Source organism: Polyodon spathula, chromosome 24, assembly GCF_017654505.1.
Source record: "Polyodon spathula isolate WHYD16114869_AA chromosome 24, ASM1765450v1, whole genome shotgun sequence".
Taxonomy (NCBI): Eukaryota; Metazoa; Chordata; class Actinopteri; order Acipenseriformes; family Polyodontidae; genus Polyodon; species Polyodon spathula.
Window position 1 is genome coordinate 10,651,786 of NC_054557.1, and position 22,817 is coordinate 10,674,602.

General features: G+C 35.3%; 3 protein-coding genes across 4 annotated transcripts in view; 1 reads left to right on the plus strand and 2 right to left on the minus strand.

Moving 5' to 3' along the window:
- Positions 1 to 3,722, minus strand: part of LOC121298924 (DNA-binding protein RFX7-like) — a 34,197-nt gene extending 30,475 nt beyond the window's left edge. Inside the window, exon 1 of one of the 2 annotated variants that reach the window (XM_041226250.1) lies at positions 3,270 to 3,722. In XM_041226250.1, the coding sequence (XP_041082184.1) occupies positions 3,270 to 3,415 (146 nt within the window). In that variant the 5' untranslated portion in view covers positions 3,416 to 3,722. The remainder of the gene's footprint in view (positions 1 to 3,269) is intronic. The other variant, XM_041226248.1, reaches the window with a different exon arrangement.
- Positions 3,723 to 3,918: 196 nt separating this feature from the next.
- Positions 3,919 to 16,133, plus strand: LOC121298925 (testis-expressed protein 9-like). Its single transcript, XM_041226251.1, has 12 exons — positions 3,919 to 4,767; positions 5,337 to 5,455; positions 5,562 to 5,625; positions 5,735 to 5,814; positions 6,648 to 6,705; positions 7,309 to 7,385; positions 8,565 to 8,731; positions 8,924 to 9,006; positions 11,690 to 11,863; positions 13,982 to 14,116; positions 15,129 to 15,263; positions 15,747 to 16,133. Exons 1-12 carry the CDS (start codon positions 4,732 to 4,734, stop codon positions 15,822 to 15,824), a joined length of 1,206 nt encoding a protein of 401 aa, XP_041082185.1. The 5' UTR covers positions 3,919 to 4,731; the 3' UTR covers positions 15,825 to 16,133.
- A 1,576-nt stretch (positions 16,134 to 17,709) lies between these two features.
- On the minus strand, positions 17,710 to 22,543 carry LOC121299222 (meiosis-specific nuclear structural protein 1-like). Its single transcript, XM_041226868.1, has 10 exons — positions 22,435 to 22,543; positions 21,897 to 22,121; positions 21,578 to 21,705; positions 21,053 to 21,155; positions 20,442 to 20,671; positions 20,018 to 20,234; positions 19,586 to 19,693; positions 19,003 to 19,260; positions 18,636 to 18,761; positions 17,710 to 18,014 (listed from the first exon to the last, which is right to left on the minus strand). The coding sequence occupies exons 1-10, from the start codon at positions 22,435 to 22,437 to the stop codon at positions 17,907 to 17,909; spliced, it is 1,506 nt and encodes a 501-aa protein (XP_041082802.1). The 5' UTR covers positions 22,438 to 22,543; the 3' UTR covers positions 17,710 to 17,906.
- Positions 22,544 to 22,817: the final 274 nt, after the last annotated feature.

Below are 22,817 nucleotides of genomic sequence, written 5' to 3' on the forward strand. Positions count from 1 at the left end.
GTCTGAGATCATGGTTTCACACAGATCTGGTATGAAATACATAAACAGTACCTTAGAACACTGAAGACATGCTCGCATGGCACAGCATTAGTTTCTGTTTGATGCCGTGTGAAAGGTATCTGTCTCATTGGTATTACCAGTGGTTACAATGTGGCAGGGAAACGGTTAACTTTAAGAATACAGTACCTGTGCAAATTAATCCATTTACACATGTGGTGATCTTCCTGGGGATCCAGTAGAACATTTTAAAATAATAGGAGTGTGACTTTTCTTCTTGGACGCACTGCCCCAAAAGAACTCTATATTGTTAAAAAAATACACAGTACTGTAGCATACATAAAAAAATGTACTGTCCAGCACTTGACTGTTAGGAATAGGGTATGATTTAGATTAAATACACTTTAGCATATTTGCAAATGTGTACTGATATAATGAAGAACTAAAGTGAATTAGTACTTACTGGCACTTGGTGGGAGATTTGCTGCAGGGTCCACAGAATGATAAATAAATGAAAAGTACATATAGCCTACACATAGCAGATCCATGAAGTGTGTGTGTAAACAATAATGTTTTTAAAAAAAATAGGTCTAGAAAGGCAGGTCATGTGTGTGAGTTTCTTTTCCTGGTTAAACAATAGTGTTCCACTGGAAACTTGTCCTGCTTCTAACTGAAAAGCGTTGTCTGATTGAACGCAAGGGCTTACAGAATTCACTGGTATTCTGTCCCTAAAGGAATGACTACAAACTAAAAGACCTTTTAATAGTCCAACTGCCACTGCCCAAACACAAGCTGCCTAACTTGTGTCCAATATTTAGAAAAATATTACAAATCTGTAATAATCTCCAATAGTCTGCAATAGATTAATGTGCAGCAAGCCTTAAGGCAAGTGTTGTAATAGTATTTTAGACATATCATTTAGAACAGAAAAATGTTACAGGGTGCATTCCTAAAGCAAATATTTTCCTTTTTCAAACAGATTTACTGTAAAGTTTGAATTATGCACTGCAAAAGACTCATTCCGTTGAAATTGCTCAAGTCCAAACACAAATCACATTCTATTTTAGTAACATTTTGTAATACCCATTTGTTTATTATTACACACAAAAAGCTACTTTAAAATGATATGCTGCACTTTTACACCATGATGTATGTTTCACAGATGGCGAGAAGTATTACCATAGCTCTACCTAAAGTTACCTTAAAGTAAGGTAGTCCCTGAAATATATCCCATTTACAATTCATTGTCAAAAAGTCATCTTTAGCAAAATGAACCCATTCCATAATCACTTCGTGATTGGATTAATCATTGCTAGGCATCTCAGCCCTGGGGCAAATCACTGTTTTATGTTTCACCAGGAAGTACATAACAGAACCAATGGAGTAACGGGTTCATTGTAGACCTTGACATTTTGAAAATGTTCCTTAACTGCTAGTCTACCAGCAGATGCCACAATGCATAAATGCACTTGGTTTAAAAAACAGCAGTAGGTGGTCAACAGCACTATACATCAAGGGCTTAAGCAATCTCATTTGATGTATAGAGTCAAATTAAAATGATGAGTATATTAATCCCATTTCAACAATGTATTTTGTAATTGTATTTTTTAACTTCATCCGATATAGCATGAACAACACAGTGTCCACACTAAGGCATGCATCACACACACTATATTTATACCTGCCTGTACAGGGTGCGGACAAGCACAGGCATGTTCCTCATCCACAAGCCTTACATGACACTGCTGACTGATATTAGAAGTCCAAAATTATTGTACCATTTTTAACTTTACATTAAGTGACACAATGTACAGGTGTAAAAAATTCTACTGCATGTATTTAAAACAAATAGGTGCCTATAAAAGAAAATGTTTTAATTAATTAATTTATTTTTTTATATTATTGGAAATTTCTGAATTAGTTTTAAGTTGAACGCCTTTGCAACACAATTAAGCCACAGTAGGAAATACACTAACACAAATATTGGCTTACAATGTGATAATGATTACGTATGTATAAAGTGTAACAGATACAGTACTGCAAATGGCACCGGATTAATTAAATGTAAATTAGTTTCAGTGACTGTACTTATAGTTGTTAATTAATGGAATTCTGTCATTTCATTACGTCGTTTTTGAAGTGATCGCTGGTGACTCTTGCAAACTCCAGGCATACAGTAGTTCAAAAGCATACAACCGGTCACTACTTTCGTTCACACACACAAATCGTCTGTATTTTGTTCCCAAAACTCGCTTGCCTTGCAGACTAGAAGGTTGCTGTAAATTAGTGTGTTTTAGAATTCTGTTTGATGGCTCAGGAAAATTAAAAAAGCATATAGCAAACCGTAATTTACCAAAGTAAACCGTTACCTTTTTATTATGTATAGTTAGAAGTGCAGTATTACTAATATTGTAACAAAATGCAACGCATATTATTGATCTGTATTACTAATACAGATGTGTACCGTATTTAAACATAAGTGCATAAGATATAACAAAGAGCATTGAATAAAAAGCTACCAAACTGCAAAAACACATCAATTCAATAAATTCTTATTGACTGTCCTGCTGAACAGACTTAACGATCCCGAAGATTGCGTTCACAAAGACTTGTTTATGGAATACGGTGCTCATTCAGCCAGCGTACTATCCTCTCGGTATAGCAGTGTACTCATATTAATCCTTCCTGTTTGGAATAAGGATTTTTCTGCTTTAGTGCCAATACAGAATTATTCTTTTGTTGCAATGTTTTGATGATGTACTTCCTTGAGTAAATTGTTTTTACGACGTGATAATGACTATTAGTGAGGGCATTACTTGTCAAAACGTCCTATTTTTCACGGTGTTAAATTAACTCTTTTGAAAGATTGCATTACTGATTTATTAAATAGAAATATGAGAAGCTTTTTTTTCACTTTTTTTTATTTTTTTTTTTTATTTGCCGTGCGGAATGTACAAACGCCAGTGTGTGTGGCTTTCTGTCCTCTAATCTACACTCCGTGTCACGAATAAAATTGAGTCTCACACTCCCACCCCTTTAATGTTTTGCCATTTAACTTACCTTAAACAGGATCACACCATTGTTATCACCGGTTTTGAACTGCCAATCACAATTCTGACAGCAAGCTCAAAATCTTTTGTAAAATATACTTTTCATATATTTAAAAAAAAAGTACATTTACAAAGCAGAACTCCGTAAGTAAAGTCGATAATATATATATATATATATATATATATATATATATATATATATATATATATATTATTACACACATTATTATATATAATTTCTTACCAGTCGAGTTTTTTATTTTGTGCTGCAGAGCACTGGCCTCGGCCCCTTGCAGCCCCGGAACAAGGGCTGGCAAAGTCCCTGTCCCCGGGCTCGGCTTCTGATGTTGTTGATCCTCAGCCATCATGATGATAAGACTCAAGTGATGAGGAGGAGGAGGAGGGGGGGGATCTTTAACAAGTAGGCCTCAACCTGGACCTCGAGTAAACAACACTTCCCCGGCTATGGCACATCACGGACCGACCTGTTTACTATCGTTTTGGATCAGCCTCGAAACAAAATGCTGAAACGTTTGTAACCATGTCTATTGGGATGTTTTAAAAAAGGATAAAAACAGCGCTCGCTCCGGATTCCGCTGCAGCCGACAGCAAGTCGCACCACGGCTGCTACCGCTGTTGCTGCTGGCAGGCAGTACGCCGATAGCGCAGGCGCACTGCGTAACTGGAAACTGAGCAACAACATTACAAAGGGAAACAGAGTGGAGTGGGGAGCAGCGGTGGACACCTTCATTACCGTGCAGTCGCAGAGTCATTCGTGTTTACAGACAAAATGATGCACGATTCATCGATCACTACTGCCACATCTCCACCTCAAAAATGTAACGTTTATGTTGATTGCAGGTGTCAGTGTGATGGTGTCTATTATTAAAACCGCTACAGTATAAAAACAAAAATATAAATGACCACTTATAATAACAAAGGCATGCTTTTTATCAATATATCATGCATATACTGAATTTTGCTCGATGCATTTCGTTTGAGGACCTTTAAAATAAAAAGGTGGAGCAGGGTTGCTGTTTTTGAGGATGGAATGTTTGTCTCATGAATCCACGATGCACCTAAACTGTCCTGCAGGGACCTCTATTCACTATTCAGTCGAATTATAGGAAAACTTCCCTTTTATTAAATAGCCTTAACGATATCTGTAGTGGATTTAGAATTATGCTAAATGTTAATTATAATAAATCATAGACATTTGCCAAACAAGACTACAAGAACCATACAACTAGAGGTTGCATTTATATAATGTTCATGTAAATAATGCACCGTGGTATCTCACCCCAACCATATTCAGCACATATTCCGGGCATTTATTATTTAATTAAGTGATCAAACATGTAATAACATGTAACGCACAAGTAGCCACAGTATTGAACCAGTGCATGACTAATAAATTGATCAATTAAAATTCAATACCATTTGAAAATAGACATTAACCTCGGGTAGCACTTCTTTAATGAACCCTTGTGTGAGAACCTTTATAGCAAGTTGTTTTTGCGTAAAGCATTTCATGTTTTTGGAAGAAATGCAGGCCAGTTGCCATTTGCTTTGTCGCGAGAGTTTCTTGCAAAAAGAACGTGGGATTGGTGACGTCTACAGGCTGCGAGGCTACAGTTTTTGCGGTTTCCAAGCAACGCTGACGCTTTTTTTAATGCACTGAATAATGGCGGAAACAAACAGGAGATCGACCTTGCAAAAGGTAAACATTTTAAAAAAGCAATATTTAAATATATGCCGCTAAACTTCACCAGTAAGCTTGATTTACGTTAACGCCGCTATGTCTGTTAAATAGTCTTTTAGATAATGTTCAAACAAATCAATAATACGTTACTACATATTCTGCTTTATGTGGAAGCGTTGCTATTTAAAAAAAAAATAAAAAATCGGGTCTATTATTCTGCTTTATTTATGTTTAATCGGTTTTTAATATGTTGAAAACATAACTTGGAATAATTATTTTCATTTATGGATTAAATTAAGATTTAGATAGATAGAATAATATTAATATTCTGCATAATTGTTTATGTTCCTATTTCTCTTGAACACTAAACAAGACCAATGTATTTATTAATTTATACATGAATATACTGTATGTGTTACCTAGTAGTACATAAATGTACACATGCTTTGTACATGTTTATGTAGGCTGTATGCCATCAACTATCAGCTATAAAGGGGAAGGTATACTATTTTTATATTTAGGGAACATTACATTACATTACATTTGTTAATTTTTTTTTTCACCCTTTTCTGTGCCCTTGGATAAAGAAACCTTTGTCTGCCAGGACTGAAAACTCTGTGTCTACCAGACCTCTTAGTCGACCTACATCAGCGCCGGTAAAGAAACCACCACAAGCAGATTTGCTGGCCAAGGAAGAAGAATACAAGTAGGAAAATAGCATTTTGAACCAGTTTCAGTTGTGAAACATGTAATGTCGTTATAGTTTATTTTATCTCCATTGTATTAAGGTAATAACTATGTTCATTTTCCAGGCGTCTAAATGCAGAGCTGGAAGCGAGGACAGCTGAACTGGTTCGTCAGGCTGAAGAAGTCATGGTAAGAAGCGAAGGCGTGAATGAGATGGGTTTGTTACTTCTTCAAATTTAAAGGACGTTTACAGTGAAGATTATAATAATATGCTAATATCGGTTTCTTTGTCCTCCAGAGGGAACAAGAGGAAGTACTGTCAAGACCAATTTCTTCCCATCTTGATGTTGGCTTTGAAGATGACGATGAGGATTTCAGGTAATGATTCTGATATAATTTTCCAAAGCATAATGATTATGATAAGACATCTTAAGTATGTTGGATTAAACCAAGGTCACAAATCCTGTTGAAATTAGAAAAATAACATTAGTCACAACTAAAAAAAAAAAACTTTTTTTAGTGTGTGTGTGTATGTGTGTTTCTTCAGTTTTGAGGACCGACCACTCATTCTTGGGCGGACACTCAATCAGTATAGGAAACAGATGTGTGTCAACTACCTGCCTTTGAGGCTGTTTATCTGGCTGATTTTGAAGGGTCAGGCCTTCACATGCCAGGAAGGCCTGCATCATAGAGTTTAGAAAGGGTGTGGGATAAAGTGGAAAATCTAGTTCTCTCTCTCTCTCTCTCTCTCTCTCTCTCTCTCTCTCTCTCTCTCTCTCTCTCTCTCTCTCTCTCTCTCTCTCTCTCTCTATATATATATATATATATATATATATATATATATATATATATATATATATATATATAGAGCAAACATTTCAAAATGTTTCCTTTGATTTTTTTATAAATCTTGCCAGTGATTTTTTTCTAGTGAAACTATTTTTTCATAATTGTTTTATATCTCCATTTATGTTGTATTTGTGTTTACAGAACCCAAATTGAACGAGAATTATTTTAAGAGATGAAAATAAAATATGGTTTACGCAACCGATATCTATACAATTTGGATAATGTGTTTATCTAAGGCCATGTTTTTTTTTTAAGGCGGTATAGGATAATTTACACACATAATATTTCTGTAGTATTTTCATCTAAGCTTTGTGAAAGCTCTGTGTCCTGAAATTTTAAATGTGTTTTTTTTTTTTATCTAGAAATCTATTTCATTCTGATGGACCAAGCATAAAGTCTACAAAACAACCCAGTGCAAAGGTATAGGATATTTACTGTTTTTAATATACTTCTTAAGATACAGTAGTCTGCATGTGTAAGGAGAGATAAAAAACTATAAAGAATTGGTTGTCGTTCGCCAAGAGGGTAAAACATACCTGCTAGTGTGAAATCCCAGACAGACACGTGAGCCCATAACACACACAGCACTTATTAATAACAGTATTAACAGTGACTGGCATAGTTGCAAATGGCTGAAGAGTAAGTCTATGAAAGCAGGCCTTTGTTTTTAAAATAGAGCTCATTTAATTGCATTATTGTGAATTTAACATAAACCAAATTAAGAGTATTGAAAAAAGTCTTTGAATACATTAATATGCACAAATTAATTTTTAATATGTTTCTAATTCAGTATTTAAAATTGTACTACATTTCTATTTTTCACAGGTTATGGGTAAACAAGTTATGATATTTATCAGTGTTTTAGTTATAAGTGATTTATAAAAATATAAAATTTTATAAAGCTATCTTAGTAAAAATCTTAGTCATCCCGATTGCATGAAGGGCACTTGATGTTTGGAGAATCCTTGTTCCTTGTCCCTAGCAATAATAGTACAGTATGACAAATCTTTTTCCCATGGTCAGGCATTGAATAAGACCAGCTCAAAATCTACAGGTCAGAACAGACCACCATCAGGAAACAGAATCAAGAAAGTATCAAAGTGAGTTTTTTGTTGTTGTTTTTTTCCCCAGTATCTAATAAAGCAGGTGTTAAATGTATAGCTTATTGTTTTACCCAATCCAGGTAGTACAATGAGCTCGACTTGCTTTCCTTTTACATTTTTTTTTCATTCTACCTATTATTATTAAGAAGCACGAACTGTAAGTGAGATACAGTATTTCTCTACTGTAACGTAGTGCTATTCAACTATCTTTAAAAATGAACTAAACTACGTTTTGTGGAAATCTGATCATAGTATAATATATAATATTACAAATATGTTGTTAAAACAAAACAAAACTTACACTACAAAAAAAAAAACACAGAGCAATACATATGAATACAAATGTGACCCTTTAAAAATCAGAGGGCCATAACTGTTTCACCAAACTCCGAGACAAGGGGTCCTTATTAATGAAACCGCAGAGCAGTCTGAATATGGTCCTATTTGATAGGGGTATTTCCTGCTCTTATACTTAATTACGTGTCTCCTAAAGTTATCTTTTGTTGAAAATGTTAATATTTAAGATGTTGGCATTTCAGTATAACTGTACAATTCAAGTGATTGGCCTTTCTAGAGCAGACCTGGTGCATTTCTCGAGTTTGGTAAGATCGTAATTTGATTTTGAGCAAAAATATGTTATAAACTGAATTTACTGTATAAATGATAGACTGAGAGGAAATACTGAACTCAATAAGATGTAAAGTGTAGTTCTGACTGTGTTGTTGGTAATTGATTTATGCAAATAACAAACTATTTTTATGTGGTTCTTTTTGTCTTAACATTTTAGGATTTCCCTCTGCATCTAATAATAAATTTGAAAAAAAACATTTCTGAATTTTTAAAAAATCCCCAGATTTCTTACAGCTTCATACCAGTTGAGACAAGAGTCTACTTTAATTTTGTATGGCTTACGTTTAAATTTATTAGTTTTGATGCTAATAAACAATTTTTGAAATTATCAATGTGTTAAAAAAAGGCACAGCTAGATTAGCCAGTGTTACTAGATGGTGAATTTCATTTAAGGAACAGTTAACTTTCTTGGGCGCAAGAATGAATAAATAATACAAAAAATGATTTAGAAAAAAAGAGGTACTGTATGTATTGTGATTCACCACTACACTGCTTTGCCTAACTCCGTCCCACATAAAGTGAAGTATTTATTTGTACAAAATCCAGAACAGCAGAAATACATAATGCTGATGATGTAGCAGTCCTTGAGGACTTTGCTGATTTCTCCCTGGCAAAGACTATTAACAAAATTGAAGGACAACTAGAGGAAGATGCCATAGCTGACGATGCAGAGGATGATGTCATACCCAGTGTTGGCATTGAAATGGGCTCGGGTATGTATTCCTTGGCATGATTGCAGTATTCCCTTCATTTCATCCATTCACAATGCGGAAAGCTTTATGATTTATGAGAGTTTGCTTTAAGTAATTCCTTAGGACATAGAGTATATTCTTTATCAGAAAATTGCTCATCTAGTTTGAAAAAGTATACCATTTTTTTTGCATAAATTCCATTTAAATTTACAGAGGCTCAGATTCGATTTCTTAAAGCAAAGCTGCGAGTCATGCAAGAAGAACTCAACAGGCTTGCTAACGAGATTAACAAGAAGGTAAGACTGAACTTCCAATTTAAAGCCGTCTTCACATTTATTGCTTCCCTTTCATTTGTCCTATTTTTTATTCATTGGTTAGATCTAATTTTAAAACCAAAAACCTAATAATACCTAGAAGACATCTTCTTAAAGACATAATAACCAAAGTTTGAAGTCACAATTGGCAGGACAGTTTGGCTTTACCCTCCAAAGGGAAAATCCAAATGAATTTTAAAGAACTCTAACTGAAAAAAACTCTACTCAGTTCAGTGAACATACACAATGGGAGAGGACTTTGGTGCATAGCTTTAAAAAAAGTAAAAAAACGTGATATATATATTTTTTAGCTCAAAGAGCCAGCTGCCCAATGTTTCGATATGTTATACATATCTTTCTCAATGGAACATGTGTGAATAAAAGCATTTGAGGTATTTATAAGTTTTTTTTGACGGCATGACAACTACTTGTTATGGTTTATAGTCAAAGATTTATTCTTACTTGATGTAATAGTGTTTTATATATAGTAACATCATTTTTACTTCTATCTTTGAATCTGTATTAATTCTAATTAACATTATTTTATATAAACTTATATTTATATTATAATGGAGTGCTGGCTTGAGGATCAGCCAAGATTTGCCCTCCCCAGCGCATCAGCATGCACATCTTTTGAATGAGTTTTGTTTGTTTATTTATTTATTTAAATGTTATATATTTATTGGTGTTAATTAGTTAATTCTTTTCTGTTGATTCCCACTGGCATAATCGTGTTCAGTCTATTTATCCAATTGCTTTCTTTTATTCTTCTATATGTCGCATTGTCTAATTTTAGCTGTTATAATGCTACAAACTTTATATCGTTTATGTCATGTCCTTGACTGGTGAAGTGCTGTACTATTGGTTCATTCATTTTTTTTATTTTTAATTAATGAAAGGTGGTTCTGAATTATTTTATATAAAGTTGTTCCAGTATCTCCAACATATTTTATTTCATCACATTTTTCACAGGCTAGTCCATAAACAGCATTGCTATTTTTCTAGTAGGTATTAGTTTTTTGGTTGATATATGTTGGTCTTATGTACTAGTGCAATTATATATATATATATATATATAGAGAGAGAGAGAGAGAGAGAGAGAGAGAGAGAGAGAGAGAGAGAGAGAGAGAGAGAGAGAGACACACACACACACACACACACAGAAAAAGTATTTGCCCACTGTCTGATTGTCTGCATTTTTGCACATTTTTCACACTGAATTTGGTCAGATCTTTTTGTGGATTGTAGTAGTATATAGAGGGAGTCTGAGAGAAAAAATGACACCAAACTTTGGTGCTTCTTTCATTTGTTTGGTGTGCAAGGTAATCAAATATGCAATCTTTGGGTGTAAAAAAGTTATTGCCCTCCTGGTTAACTCAACCCAAATTAAAGGGCTAGTTAGGGTCAGCTGTTTGAATACTTTGGTTAACAATCAGGCCTGATTTGGGCCAGCCCTGCCCAATATAAATCTGACTAACTTTGGATATTACCATCAGAGTCAATTTGTCAGCACACAGATTCTAGAAGGACATCATGCCACGATCGAAAGAAATTCCTGAGACCTCCAGAAAAAAGTTGTTGATGCCTATCAGTCTGGAAAGGGTTACAAAGCCATTTCTAAGGCTCTGGGGCTCCACCAAACCACAGTCAGAGCCATATTTTCCAAATGGAGAAGGTTTGGGACAGTAGTGAATCTTCCCAGGAGTGGCCGTCCTGCCAAAATCTCTCCAAGAGCAAGGCGTAAAATCGTCCAGGAAGTCACAAAGAACCCTAGAACAACATCCAGAGATCTGCAGGCCTCTCTCACCTCAGCGAAGGCCAGTGTTCATGACTCCACCATCAGAAAGACTCTGGGCAAAAATGGGATTCATTGCAGAATAGCAAGGCAGAAACCACTGCTCACTAAGAACATCGTGAATTCTCGTCCCAAGTTTGCCAAAGCACCTGGATGATCCTCAAGAGTTCTGGAACAATGTCCTATGGACAGATGAGTCAAAAGTGGAACTTTTTGGCCAACATGGGCCCTGTTATGTGTGGCAAAAACCAAACACTGCATTCCACAGTAAGAACCTCATACCAACGGTCAAGCTTGGTGGTGGTAGTGTCATGATTTGGGTATGCTTTGCTGCATTAGGACGACATTCCCATCATTGAAGGAACCATGAATTCTGCTCTGTATCAGAGAATTCTACAGGAGAATGTCAGGCCACCCGTCCGTGAGCTGAAGCTGAAGAGAAGCTGGGTCATGCAGCAAGACAATGATCTGAAACACACAAGCAAGTCTACATCAGAATCAAATTTAAAGTTTTGCAACGGCCTAGTCAAAGTCCAGACCTAAACCCCATTGAGATGTTGTGGCAGGACCTGAAACAAGCAGTTTATGCTTGAAAACCTACAAATGTCACTGAGTTGAAGCAGTTCTGTATGAAGGAGTAGACCAAAGTTCCTCCACAGCGCTGTGAGAGACTGATCAATAAGGAAGCATTTGGTTGCAGTTATTGCTGCTAAAGGAGGCGTAACCAGTTATTGAGTCTAGGGGGCAATTTTTCACACGGTGGCCATAACTTTCTTTAATAAATAAATTAATTAAGTATCAAACACAAACTTGTGTGTGTGTGTGTGTAAAATTTATTTATTTGAAAGGTTGTAATTGTATCTTTTTTAGGATGACGAGAACAACAGTTTAAGCAGCAAAGTCAAAGAGCTGGAGGAAGACCGGTCCAGGTTGCAACGAACAACAAATATTCAGCAAACCCAGATTGACAAATACAAAACTTTAGCAGAGGACAGCAACAGAAAATGTGATGGATTACAGCAACAGCTCACTGCTTTGCAGAAGGTATACCATTTTAGAAAAGAGGTGTTCGTATGACAATATAAATATTTTAGATGAAAATTGTTGAATCACTGTGCAAGTTTGCTGTAGTTGCACATTGAGAATACACAAGAGAACCTCTTTTACTCAATGCCCTCTCTTACTTGGATTGTAAGTATAGCCCTCCCAAAAATCCCATTAGCTTAGGGCAGTTTGGATGAAAATGGTTGTACAGAGAGCACTTGTCAAGGTCCCCACTCTGTTTTTCTCATTCCCTGTGACTATCTGTGTTGCACACACCTCTGTCACTGACTTGGGTGCTTTTTACTAGGTCCCATCCCTGGTATTTGTTTTTATGTTCAGAGTGGTCATGTATCTTCTCATATGCCCTGTGTTTTAGAAGCTCTTCATTCTAGAAAGTATAGACAACTGTTGATGAGAGCTGAAATAAAACCCTTGAGAGAAGGGATGCCTGGCATGGCCTCGTTAATATGATTAGCTTGGCTCTGTAAACTGAACCCCGGCTGCAGCTGGTGATAACGCAGCACTTCTGCTTGTGACGGATATCTTTGGAATTCAGAGAAATCCCTGTCTGATGTTGCCCTGGCCTTGACATAGGGTGGGGCAATGGATCTAACAGCAGGTTCCGCTTGAAGGATTACCCTTGGAGTGAGGGGGTTGGGGGTGCATACTGTTTTTGCAGATTTGCATTGCACATGTCGCTGGTTATTTAATTATAAAGCTATTAATCTTTCTTCACAGTGGCATTATATAGTACCTTTACTTGCAGCGTCTTTGGGATGGGCATGGACAATGTTAAATCAATGTCATGTTTTACACCTTGCAATTTAAATTAAGTATGTGCCTTTGATTTAATAACTGTGTGCTACTTCCTATTATCTGTGCAGTTTAAGCAACACTGAATTAATACATGTTTTTTTGATATTGCACAATAGAAGATAATTAATTAAAAGCAGAAATAAATAAATAAAGCTTGAGCTACTATTTCAAGTACTAGTAAGAAAATATACATGTGTATTACTGAAGAATTAAAACTGTGCAATATTGTGGTATCAAACATATGCCAGCTTATTTTAGTTGTGTTCATCAGTCAGATTCATATTGTTTCAGCTTCACATCTTTTCCATGCAGGAATATTAACTTTAAAAGGCGTGGAAGAGTTGCTTTTATAAAATTGTTACCACATTTTTAATCTTGATGCACTTTGTTTACAGGCCCTTTTAAAAACGTACAGTGGGGTTTTAGATATGATATGCTTTTTACAATTGTGTTTTTTGATATTCTTATCAATGCAGACTTTACCAAACAAAAACATTTTATAATTGTGCAGTACTCTTTCTTTGATATGCATTTATCTTTAAGGAAGCAGACTAATGTATATATGCTAATCTATTAGTATCCGGATTAGAGGAAGGTTTTTAAAATTACTTGTTTTGGAGAGGGTAAAAAGAGATTCACTTCATGAAGTACAGTACACAACAGTGGGTGGAATTTGCACAAGTACAACATCCCCTTACAAAAACAAAACAAAAAAAAAGGTTTTAAACCACAAAACAACCAATATTTCAGAATGTAGGTGTTCTCCTTAAAAAAAAATAAAATAAAAACACAGTGAGCCTTGGCAGGTGGCAAGGTGACATCATTTTTTTCCTCTATCACGGCAAGGGGTAAGAGTACTTCAGGAAGTCGCTCCACTTAAAAGTGCAATGGAAACTAAGGTCGCCAATACCTAGATTATGAACAATAGATACTGAATTTGGTTTTTACTATGTAGCCATCAATTAATATTTTATTCAAGGTGCTACACAATTCAGCTGCTTACTTGTGTACTGTGAACTACTTCAAGGACAGGAGTGTGGCAAATGAATTTTCCTTATCTCTGAAAAACAGATTTTCAGATCTTTTACTTCAATTGGTAAATTATTCCTGTTTTTTTTTTTTTTTTTTTTTAATTCAGTTTCAGTATAATTTCTTAAATGCTTTTGGTAGGTCCTCTTTTTGTTTTTAGAAATAATTCAGTGAAAGTACCAATGGTCTTTTCCTCAATGTTCATACTTTTCTAACACTGCTGATGTAACCACTTTTACAATTGTTTTTGTGTTCTGTTTTTTGCATCAATAGGAACTGGAAGGACTGAAGAGAGTACAAAAGCAGACTGTGACCAATCACAGCGCCACTGAGGTCCGTCTGAACCGAGCAGCAGAGGAGGCAGAAAGATACAAAATGGAGCTGAACAGAATGAAGCAAAGCAGCAAGGTATTTCAGATGTAAATGTCACCTATACATCTTTTTTTTCCTAGTCTCACTTATCCTAAACTAGTTTCATTTCATACATTACTGAAATCAGAAATGTATCGTAATATACTGCAAGTTATCTGATTGGTAAGAAAGGTTGTGATGGTATATTGAGGCAAGCAAATATGCTATTGTGAAAAGGCTGCTTTGACACATTTAGACATGGGTACAGACAAGTAACCAACCACTACTAGTATAATCTTGATATTGTTTTTTATTAACACACACAAATGGTAGGGTTATGTTGGCTTCATATTGTATATCCGCAACAAAAGCCACTTTCTGAGGAGACACCCAGGCTTCAGTTGCTGGAGTGGTCCTTTAGGTCGAAGTTGAGGTACATTAGCAGAGATTTGTGGGTTTATCTTGCATAGCACGACACCTAGACAAAGAAGACTTATGTGTAACATGTATTACTAGATAAGTTACATATTTTAGTTAAATGTGGGAACACTGTTGATCTTGCATATGCCCAGTGCTGAAGGCCTTTTTGTATTAAAGTTCTATAATTGCAGGTTTTAAGCAGTTTCACTTTTTGTCACTGTCTGTATACACAGCATAGGACCGTTTCATGAAAATTAGTTGTTACACTGGTATGTCTGTATTAGACCAATGGCAAGACCTGAATTGTTTGGTGATGGGGTTATCTGAATACACACGTTTGATCATCAAAAAGTCCTGGACTGTCAGTAATTTGATGTTGGTGATTTAGTTAGGAGTCAACTGGATTGTATTGCAGTTTTTTTCATTAGAGTTACCTTTTAAACATAGATGCTTGATGAAATCAGGGGGATTCCTTAGCTCTGTAAATTACTCTTATAAAATCCAGGGGTAGCATTTCTTGAAGGGATAAACCCCTTATCCAATGTTACAAATGTTACATTTTCAGTTTATGAACCTCTGTTAGTCACTCGCACAACATTGTATACTCTTATCAAGACAATAATAATAATTTATTCAATTTTGTTTAAAGGATTCTGCCAGTCTGGAGCATCAGAAAATTGAACAGCTAAAGGCAGAAAATAAGAAGCTGGAGAAACAGAAAACAGAATTGATGACAGGATTTAAGAAACAACTTAAACTCATAGACATTTTAAAAAGACAAAAGGTAAGGCAGGCTAATGAGGAGTTTCACAGTCAGTGAAATCCTGAAAGATTTGTTAGGTGGGCCGAGTGCTAGTGCGTCAGCATACATTACTGACAGGCACGTCTGTTGTCCTCTCGAGGGCAATACAACAGTGGCAGAGTATAAATGAAGAGAGTTCATTTTGTAGTGCTAAATAAGGTTGACTTGCCCACTCTTTTCTCAAGTAAACCCAGTTTTCAAATATGGGTTATCATGAAAATAATGCTTTCAGTACAATCTTACTGCAATAGCATTACAGACTACAGGGACAACATTCCCAACCTTAATGTTTACACTTGAGCACTGGGTAAATGTAATACTTCAGATAACTTTTTTTAGTGAAATTTTAATACAGGATTTACTATATTGGGCACTATCCAGCTGCCCCAAGGGTGGAAGTACAGAAAAGGTCGAAGAATGTGATGTAAAATACATTTCACCTGTTTTTTGTTTTGTTTTTTGCAGATGCACATTGAAGCTGCCAAGATGCTCTCTTTTACTGAAGAGGAATTTATGAAAGCCCTGGAATGGGGAAAATCATAGTGTACAACATGACTACAGCTGGTTAAACATGATCTGACCAAAAATAAATAAACCTTGACTTTTAAATGGTGTATACTAGAATGCAGTCTGTACTGAAATAAACCACACATTTCAGACGTGTATTTCAGAAATGACACTGTGATGCGATTCCTGAAATTTTCAGTTGTCATTTTAAAACTAGAATGCAGCTTCTAAACTTTATATTTTGTATAGTAGAATATGTTGTCTGATAAGTGCTCTTTACATTCCATTACTAATTGTTTGTGCTCCTTTTTATTTTGTGCTTTGAATTATTAAAACATTTTAGAAACCTCACAATTTTTTTTTTCTTCTTTATAGTAATTAAAACAATCTCAATCAAAAATGTTAATTAAATATTCCTAGGTGAAGAAAAAAAAAAGAGCAACCAGGCAGGATAGCAACAGCGTGGGTATGGGCAGCTGTTTCAGCCATGCTGATTAACCTGGCTGCTATGAAACAGCTGATCACGGAGCCTGCAAATCATTCACCATCAAGTGCTTGCAACTGCATTATGTGGGTGTTGTGATCCTACTTTCAAATGCAGATTGACCTGATTTAAGCTCAGATACTGGCATTTCATGTGCTTTCGTGTTAAGCCTAAAGTTCCACTATATTGTTTTTGCACCAGGCCTCATCCTGAGACAAGCACTAGGTATAGGATAATAGGGAAATTCAACCCAATGGACAATATATTCATTTCAACTCCTCTGGATCCACTTGTGGGGTGTTAATATGGTGTGTTCAAAGTAATGTGCAGAGATGTTTGAACTCAGTTGGTCAATTGCAACAAACTAAAAGTAGCATACTAACTGGGGATGATCCTGTGGTTAGTATGGATGCAAGTACTAATGATTGTCTGCAGGATAAATTTCAATTGTAACAAATCAAACGTTTCAACATTGTCTGCAGATAGGTTTGAAGAGGTTCTCAATTTGTAAATTGTCTGCCCCCTAGAGGATTATAAAATTATTTAACTAAGCTGTAGTAATATGTTACTCTTATGAAAAGAATGCCTCTATTTTTAAAACATTAAAACAAAGCAAATATCCATTTTGTTTACCATAATTCTGAAAGGGATAGTCAAATAAAGTAATTTGATGTTAATTTACATTAATTTAAATTCCACCTGTTATCTACTGATACTTAGGCTTATCTGCCTATCTACTTAGCCTGTCCGCTGTAGTTCATTGACTAGTACTAAAAAGAAAGTTTTGCAACTGCAACTGCTCTCTCGAACTACTCCATTTCCCTAATTTCTAGCAAATTCTTTTCAACAGTCAAGTACTGAATGTCTTCACATTGAGTGTTATAAAAATTGGATCGACACATCTCTCACTGTCTTCAGTGCTGAAAGGGTAACTTAATATTATTTAAAATGTTTTATTTGAAAACATACTGTAAATGCAGCTATAAATTTTCACATGGAACTGTAAAATATTTAAAATCTCCAGTGCTCGAAGGCAGCACTCCTCTTTCTCCCCTGTCCCAACACTATTTGCAGGTACTTGCTGCCACCCCAAACCCCCCCTCCAACCACACACACACACAAACAAATTTAAATTATGAAATGATTACGTTAACCCTGAGGTCTGTACTTATATTTATGTTCCCTATATTTTTTCGTTGTAATTTGTACTAAGATAGTACAGAGCTGAAGATGATCTGCAGATTGCACCATACCAGCTAGCACTCAACAGTACAGACTACATTGTCAAGTTCACTGCAACTGACCAAATGGTAGGAAAGTCAAAATATCCCACATCATCATTTATCACTAGTAACAACAAACAAAATGTATATTACTTAAATGTTTTATTAATAACCTCACATAAAAAGGACACACAGTAAAGCGTTTTAAAATTACTACTATATGAAAACAGATTTAATAAGGAGAGTCAAGGTACACATTCAATATAATTAATATTTAGCTAATTATATAAACAAAAGAAAAACATAAGCTTTGTGAAATAACATTTTAATGTAAATCATCAAACTGTAAGAGAGATTATTGCACAAGACTGACATCTAGTGGCAAACCTAAAACAACGCTTGTTACAGGCATTATTTGTAATCCCAACCATCATCTGAAAAATCTACTTTGCTCTTTTGGAAATTTGTTCGAAAGTCTTCATCAAAAAGGTTAAGGTCTTCATCACCTTTGAATATACCCTGAAACAAGAACATTTGAAAGTGTAAATGCATCACTAGTCAGAAAATCTTAGTATTTCATTAGCTAACCTGTATCTAGATATAATGTACACAAACAATCACAATGCTTCACTGTACTTTGTGTTGCTGCAGCATGTCACAATAGCTGTGAACCTTTACTTTAGTCTTCATTTACAAGATTAAAGAAATGTTACTGTGGTCCAATATGCAAGCATTCAATTGGTAGGTACCTACTATATGTATGCATCAACAAAATCAATTAAGCACCTGGAGGTGCTGTCGATAATTCTCTATAAAATAAAAATTCTCACAGACTCATTATATACATCTAGATACTCATACTCTCCATAACCGAACAGAGGAATGTTCTTGGTAAATTTCTTCACATTTGAAATTGGAGCCGTCTCTGATCACAGGGGCCAGTCTGTGACATAGACAACATGGGCACCCACTTTGTCACAAATCATCCCCACTAATCATAGCCTGACCCATAAGTGGTCGTCTAGATATGTATAAAACTAGTGCATCATACATGCAGACAGATGTCCGTCTCCAATATATCCCCCATGGTCTCCCTAGCTAAGCACAATTCTGCTTTGCTGAGGGTGCTTATCTTCTCACCTTAGGTAGATAACCAAGCAATTTAGTAGCATGCTGTTTCAGGAGTTTCTGCCTTTCTTCCTCAATGATTTGATGGCGGATGGCATCCCTTCTTTGTTCCATTTCTCTTTCTTCGAGTTCACGCTCCTGTAGAGCAAGAAGAACCACTTATTAAAAACAAAAACATTAAATTTTTTAAAAAGTTAAATGCATCTGCTATAGTTGTCAAACAACACTATTGCACTTTATGCTGTAGACACACATTTCAATTATATGAAATGTTTTCAGCCTTAAAGTAATATAATTATTCTAAAATACCAGGTCCAGTTAAAAGATTCCCTACAGAAGACGATTATTCCTACTTTAAAACACAAGGACCCTTTCTTACCTTGTCTGCCAGGAATTGCTGGCGTCGATCTTCAAGGAGTTTCTCCACAGATCTGCGGTGTTCTAGTTGTTTCATTCGACGTTTTTGGGCATTCATCTGCTCAATGCGGTCATCCTCTGCAAACTTGGCCATCATCATCTGTCTAAATGCCTCCTCCTCTTCCTGCTCAACCTTCTGCCGCAATTGTTTGAAGGCTATTTGCTCATGGTAGGTCTGTTGCATCTCCAGGCGCTGACGGATTGTTTTCTCCATTTGTTGCTTAAAAAAAAAAAAAAAAAAAAAAAAAAGTTTACTCAGATTACATCAATCTGTTTAAAATACAGACCGCTAAATGTGTGTTGCATTAAAATATACAGAGGTTCACTTATAAAATAACACTCACACCCTAGCAAAAAGAATCTTCACTACCATTAGCCTTTTTGACTATTAAATATGTAATTTGTACAGTTTTTTATTCTTCTAACTAAACATCTGACAGGTCTATAGGACTAATAAACCTTAATCACAAACAATTATGGTTGAAGATGCAGAAAGAAACAGCAATTCACCCTCAGACAGTGAGGTTTTCTTGTGGGGTACTTACCATTTCCTTCTGTCTTTCAGCTTCTTCTTGTTCTTCCAGGTAAAGCTCTTCTCTGATCCGATCCATTTCATCACGCTGCTGCTGCTCTTTTGCCATGTTCTCTGCAAGCTGAGATTCAAGATATTTATCATCAGTTACGACTGCACGGAGTAGACACAGTTTTAGCAGGAGCATGGTATTTTTTATGAGCACATAAAACCACTTTGAACTCACTCCCAGTAGCAATATTAAAAAGGATTAAGGTAATAAAGTATTCAATATAAGTATAAGCGCTATTAACTTCATTTTGGACAATTCCATAATTATAAAACTCTCAACAGTGCTAGTTTATTTTAGTATTTCTTTAAGTTTAGAAAAGAGGGTTAGGAAAACAAAACGAAAAAAACTAAAACAGTCTTCTACAATAGTCGAAGTAGTAATTAAAACGGGTACCTTGCTTTGCAGGAATTGTTTTGTTTCTTCTCTCTCTCTGACTTTGGCCATTCTATCTTCTTCCCTGCGTTGCTGAAAAATGGCAAACTCCCTGATCCGTCTATTCTCCTCTTCCATTCTTTCACGCTCCAGACGCCTCCATTCAGCCTCCTGTTTCTTGAATTCATCTATATACCTCTGAGTGGCTGTCATCTTCTCTAGCTTTAATTGTCTTTCCCTGCAGAGTAAAGAGAGTTAGGAGATTAAATTACTAATTCTACATTTACAGTACATAATATAAGTGTACCTTCGTTATTATTTGTATTGGGATCATATTTGGGAATTAAAAACTTTTTTGTTGAACAAATATATGGCTATTAACATACTTTATATTAACTTATTGTTATACCCTCTTCTTAAACCAAAAAAAACATGTTTAACTTACATTTGATCTTCATCATAAATTTTCCTAACAATTTCATCAATCATCAGCTTCTCTTTCAAAAACTCTTCGTAAGCTTCTTGTTTCTTTCTCTCCTTCTCCTCAAGCTGCTGCTCCAGCTCCTGCTGATAGCGGACAGTCTCCTCATAGTGTCTCATCTCTTGCTTCGCCACCTCTTCTGAGGCTCTTTCATGCTCAAGCTTCATCTTGTGGGCAATTTCCGACTCTGATTTCTGAAAAATAAACAGGGTTTTCATTTAAACACCTTTAAGAGCTTTAATCACAATTGTTATTTTTTGGAAGCGGTCTTCAAGCAGAACTAAATGTGGAACAAACCACCAATGAGTAGTTTACTGTAGTGATTAGATCATTTCTTAACTGAATATTGCTGTAAAAATACTGATACAACTCTGTTTTGAATCTGATTATTTGCACATGTCCCAAATAGCCACTTACCAAATTCATTTGTAAACTAAACAGCTACAGTAAACATTTACACAAAAGCTTTTTAGTTGTTTTGTCCCAACATCTATTCTGAGGCACTGTTTAAGATACTTTGTAAGCTGCTTGTAATATACCAGGATATGTGCATGCAGAAATGTGTATAAACTTACCATTTTCTCATATCTCAAAACCTCTTTCTCAGCAATCTGTGCTGCTCGCTCTCTGTTCAGATAAGCAGATTTCAGCTTGCCTTCCAATTCACGCAGTTCTATGCTGTAAAAAAACATTTACAAAACTGCATTTGTGTAAAAAATAATAATACAAATAAAAAAATCCTAAAATAAATCAGTACACTAACATTATTATTAAAACCATAAAACTTATCAAGCACTGAATTACAATTAACAAAAAATCCCTCCCACTACCTTCTTAAATACTGTACTTACTCTTTATTCCTGTGTATATATCATATTTTGTATTTCTCTTATTTAAAAAACACATTTATTGAACTACACATGGTAATATATGGACATATAAAATGTAAAGTCAAGCCAAATTGCTCCACTACCACTTTTATTAGAATATGTTGGATTCCTGTACTGAGTAGTACATAGCAATATCGATTTGTAAATTAAATTAAATTAAATTAAACAATGTACTCTTATTTACCCCTTCTTAAGCATTTCTTTAAATACCTGTTCTCCCGCACTTGTTGTCTAATTTTTTCATCCTTCAGTTTTTCATAGCTTATCCTTGCCAATTCTTTGGCCATCCTCTCTTCTTGCTCAAGCTGCTTTTCTTTTAATATTCGGTCTTGCTCTGCCTAATTAAAACAGTAATAGTACATTGACACTGTTTAGGTAATAACTTTGCTCAATTGAGACAATCCAGCTATACTTACCTAACTCATTAAAACTGTGATGACCTATTTATAATAAAAAAAAGTACAGCAAGTATTATTATTATTATTATTATTATTATTATTATTATTATTATTATTAATAATAATAATACCTTATGAAGTGCTTCCTCTATTAGTGCCTCTCGCTGTTCCTCTTGGACCCTTCTAACGTATCGTTTCTTTTCAAGACGATCCTCACTCATCAGGTTGGCCTCGAACAATCTCTCCTTGGCAACGCGTTGAATCTGGTCTTCACGGAGGATCTCCTTTCGCCTTTCCTCGGCAATCAACTTCTTTTGCTGGTTAAGGGTCAAGTTACGTCGTAGACTCATTGAAGCCTGAAAATATTAATATATTTGGGTTGGGATAGTCTGTGTCACTGACAGGCTGCCATGATCGAAACACAAAGTAAAAAAAAAAAAAAAAAAAAAACATTCAGACTATTTTTTTTAGCGCATTGGAACTGTAGTCTTGAAAAAAAAAAAAAAAAAAAAAAAACTCCACTACAACCTGTCAATACGATTAAGTTATTTAACATAATGCAACTACAATGCTGTAACGCGTACACTTTCAATTACAAAAACAAGTCACGACAGCCGATCTTCATTATAACACTAAGTTAAATTATTGTGTGTATTTTTTTTAACTTACCATCACTGGTGCACAGTAAAATAACCAATGTATCCAAACCCGTTACAAGAAAAACTATTTGTCTCTGGTTTTTCTACGATCGTTTGTCAGTGTTGTCCGGGTAACCTGGCGCCATTACACATCCTAATAAGCTCTCTTCTGGTTGGTTACGTACCCTGAACCCTCCCGGTCACTTAGCAACAGTGTAAATAATCCTTGGCGCCGGGTTTTGGATGTCATTGCAAATAGAAACCTTGAGCAGTATTTTTTCCATTAAAAGTTGTTTTTAGTTCACTAATTATTTGTCCTTGTCTAAATATTGTCTACACTGTTTGTTTTGACAAGGTAATTCGAACAATCACTTGTGTACCAGTGTTATATTGAATGCATATTGTCCATTATAC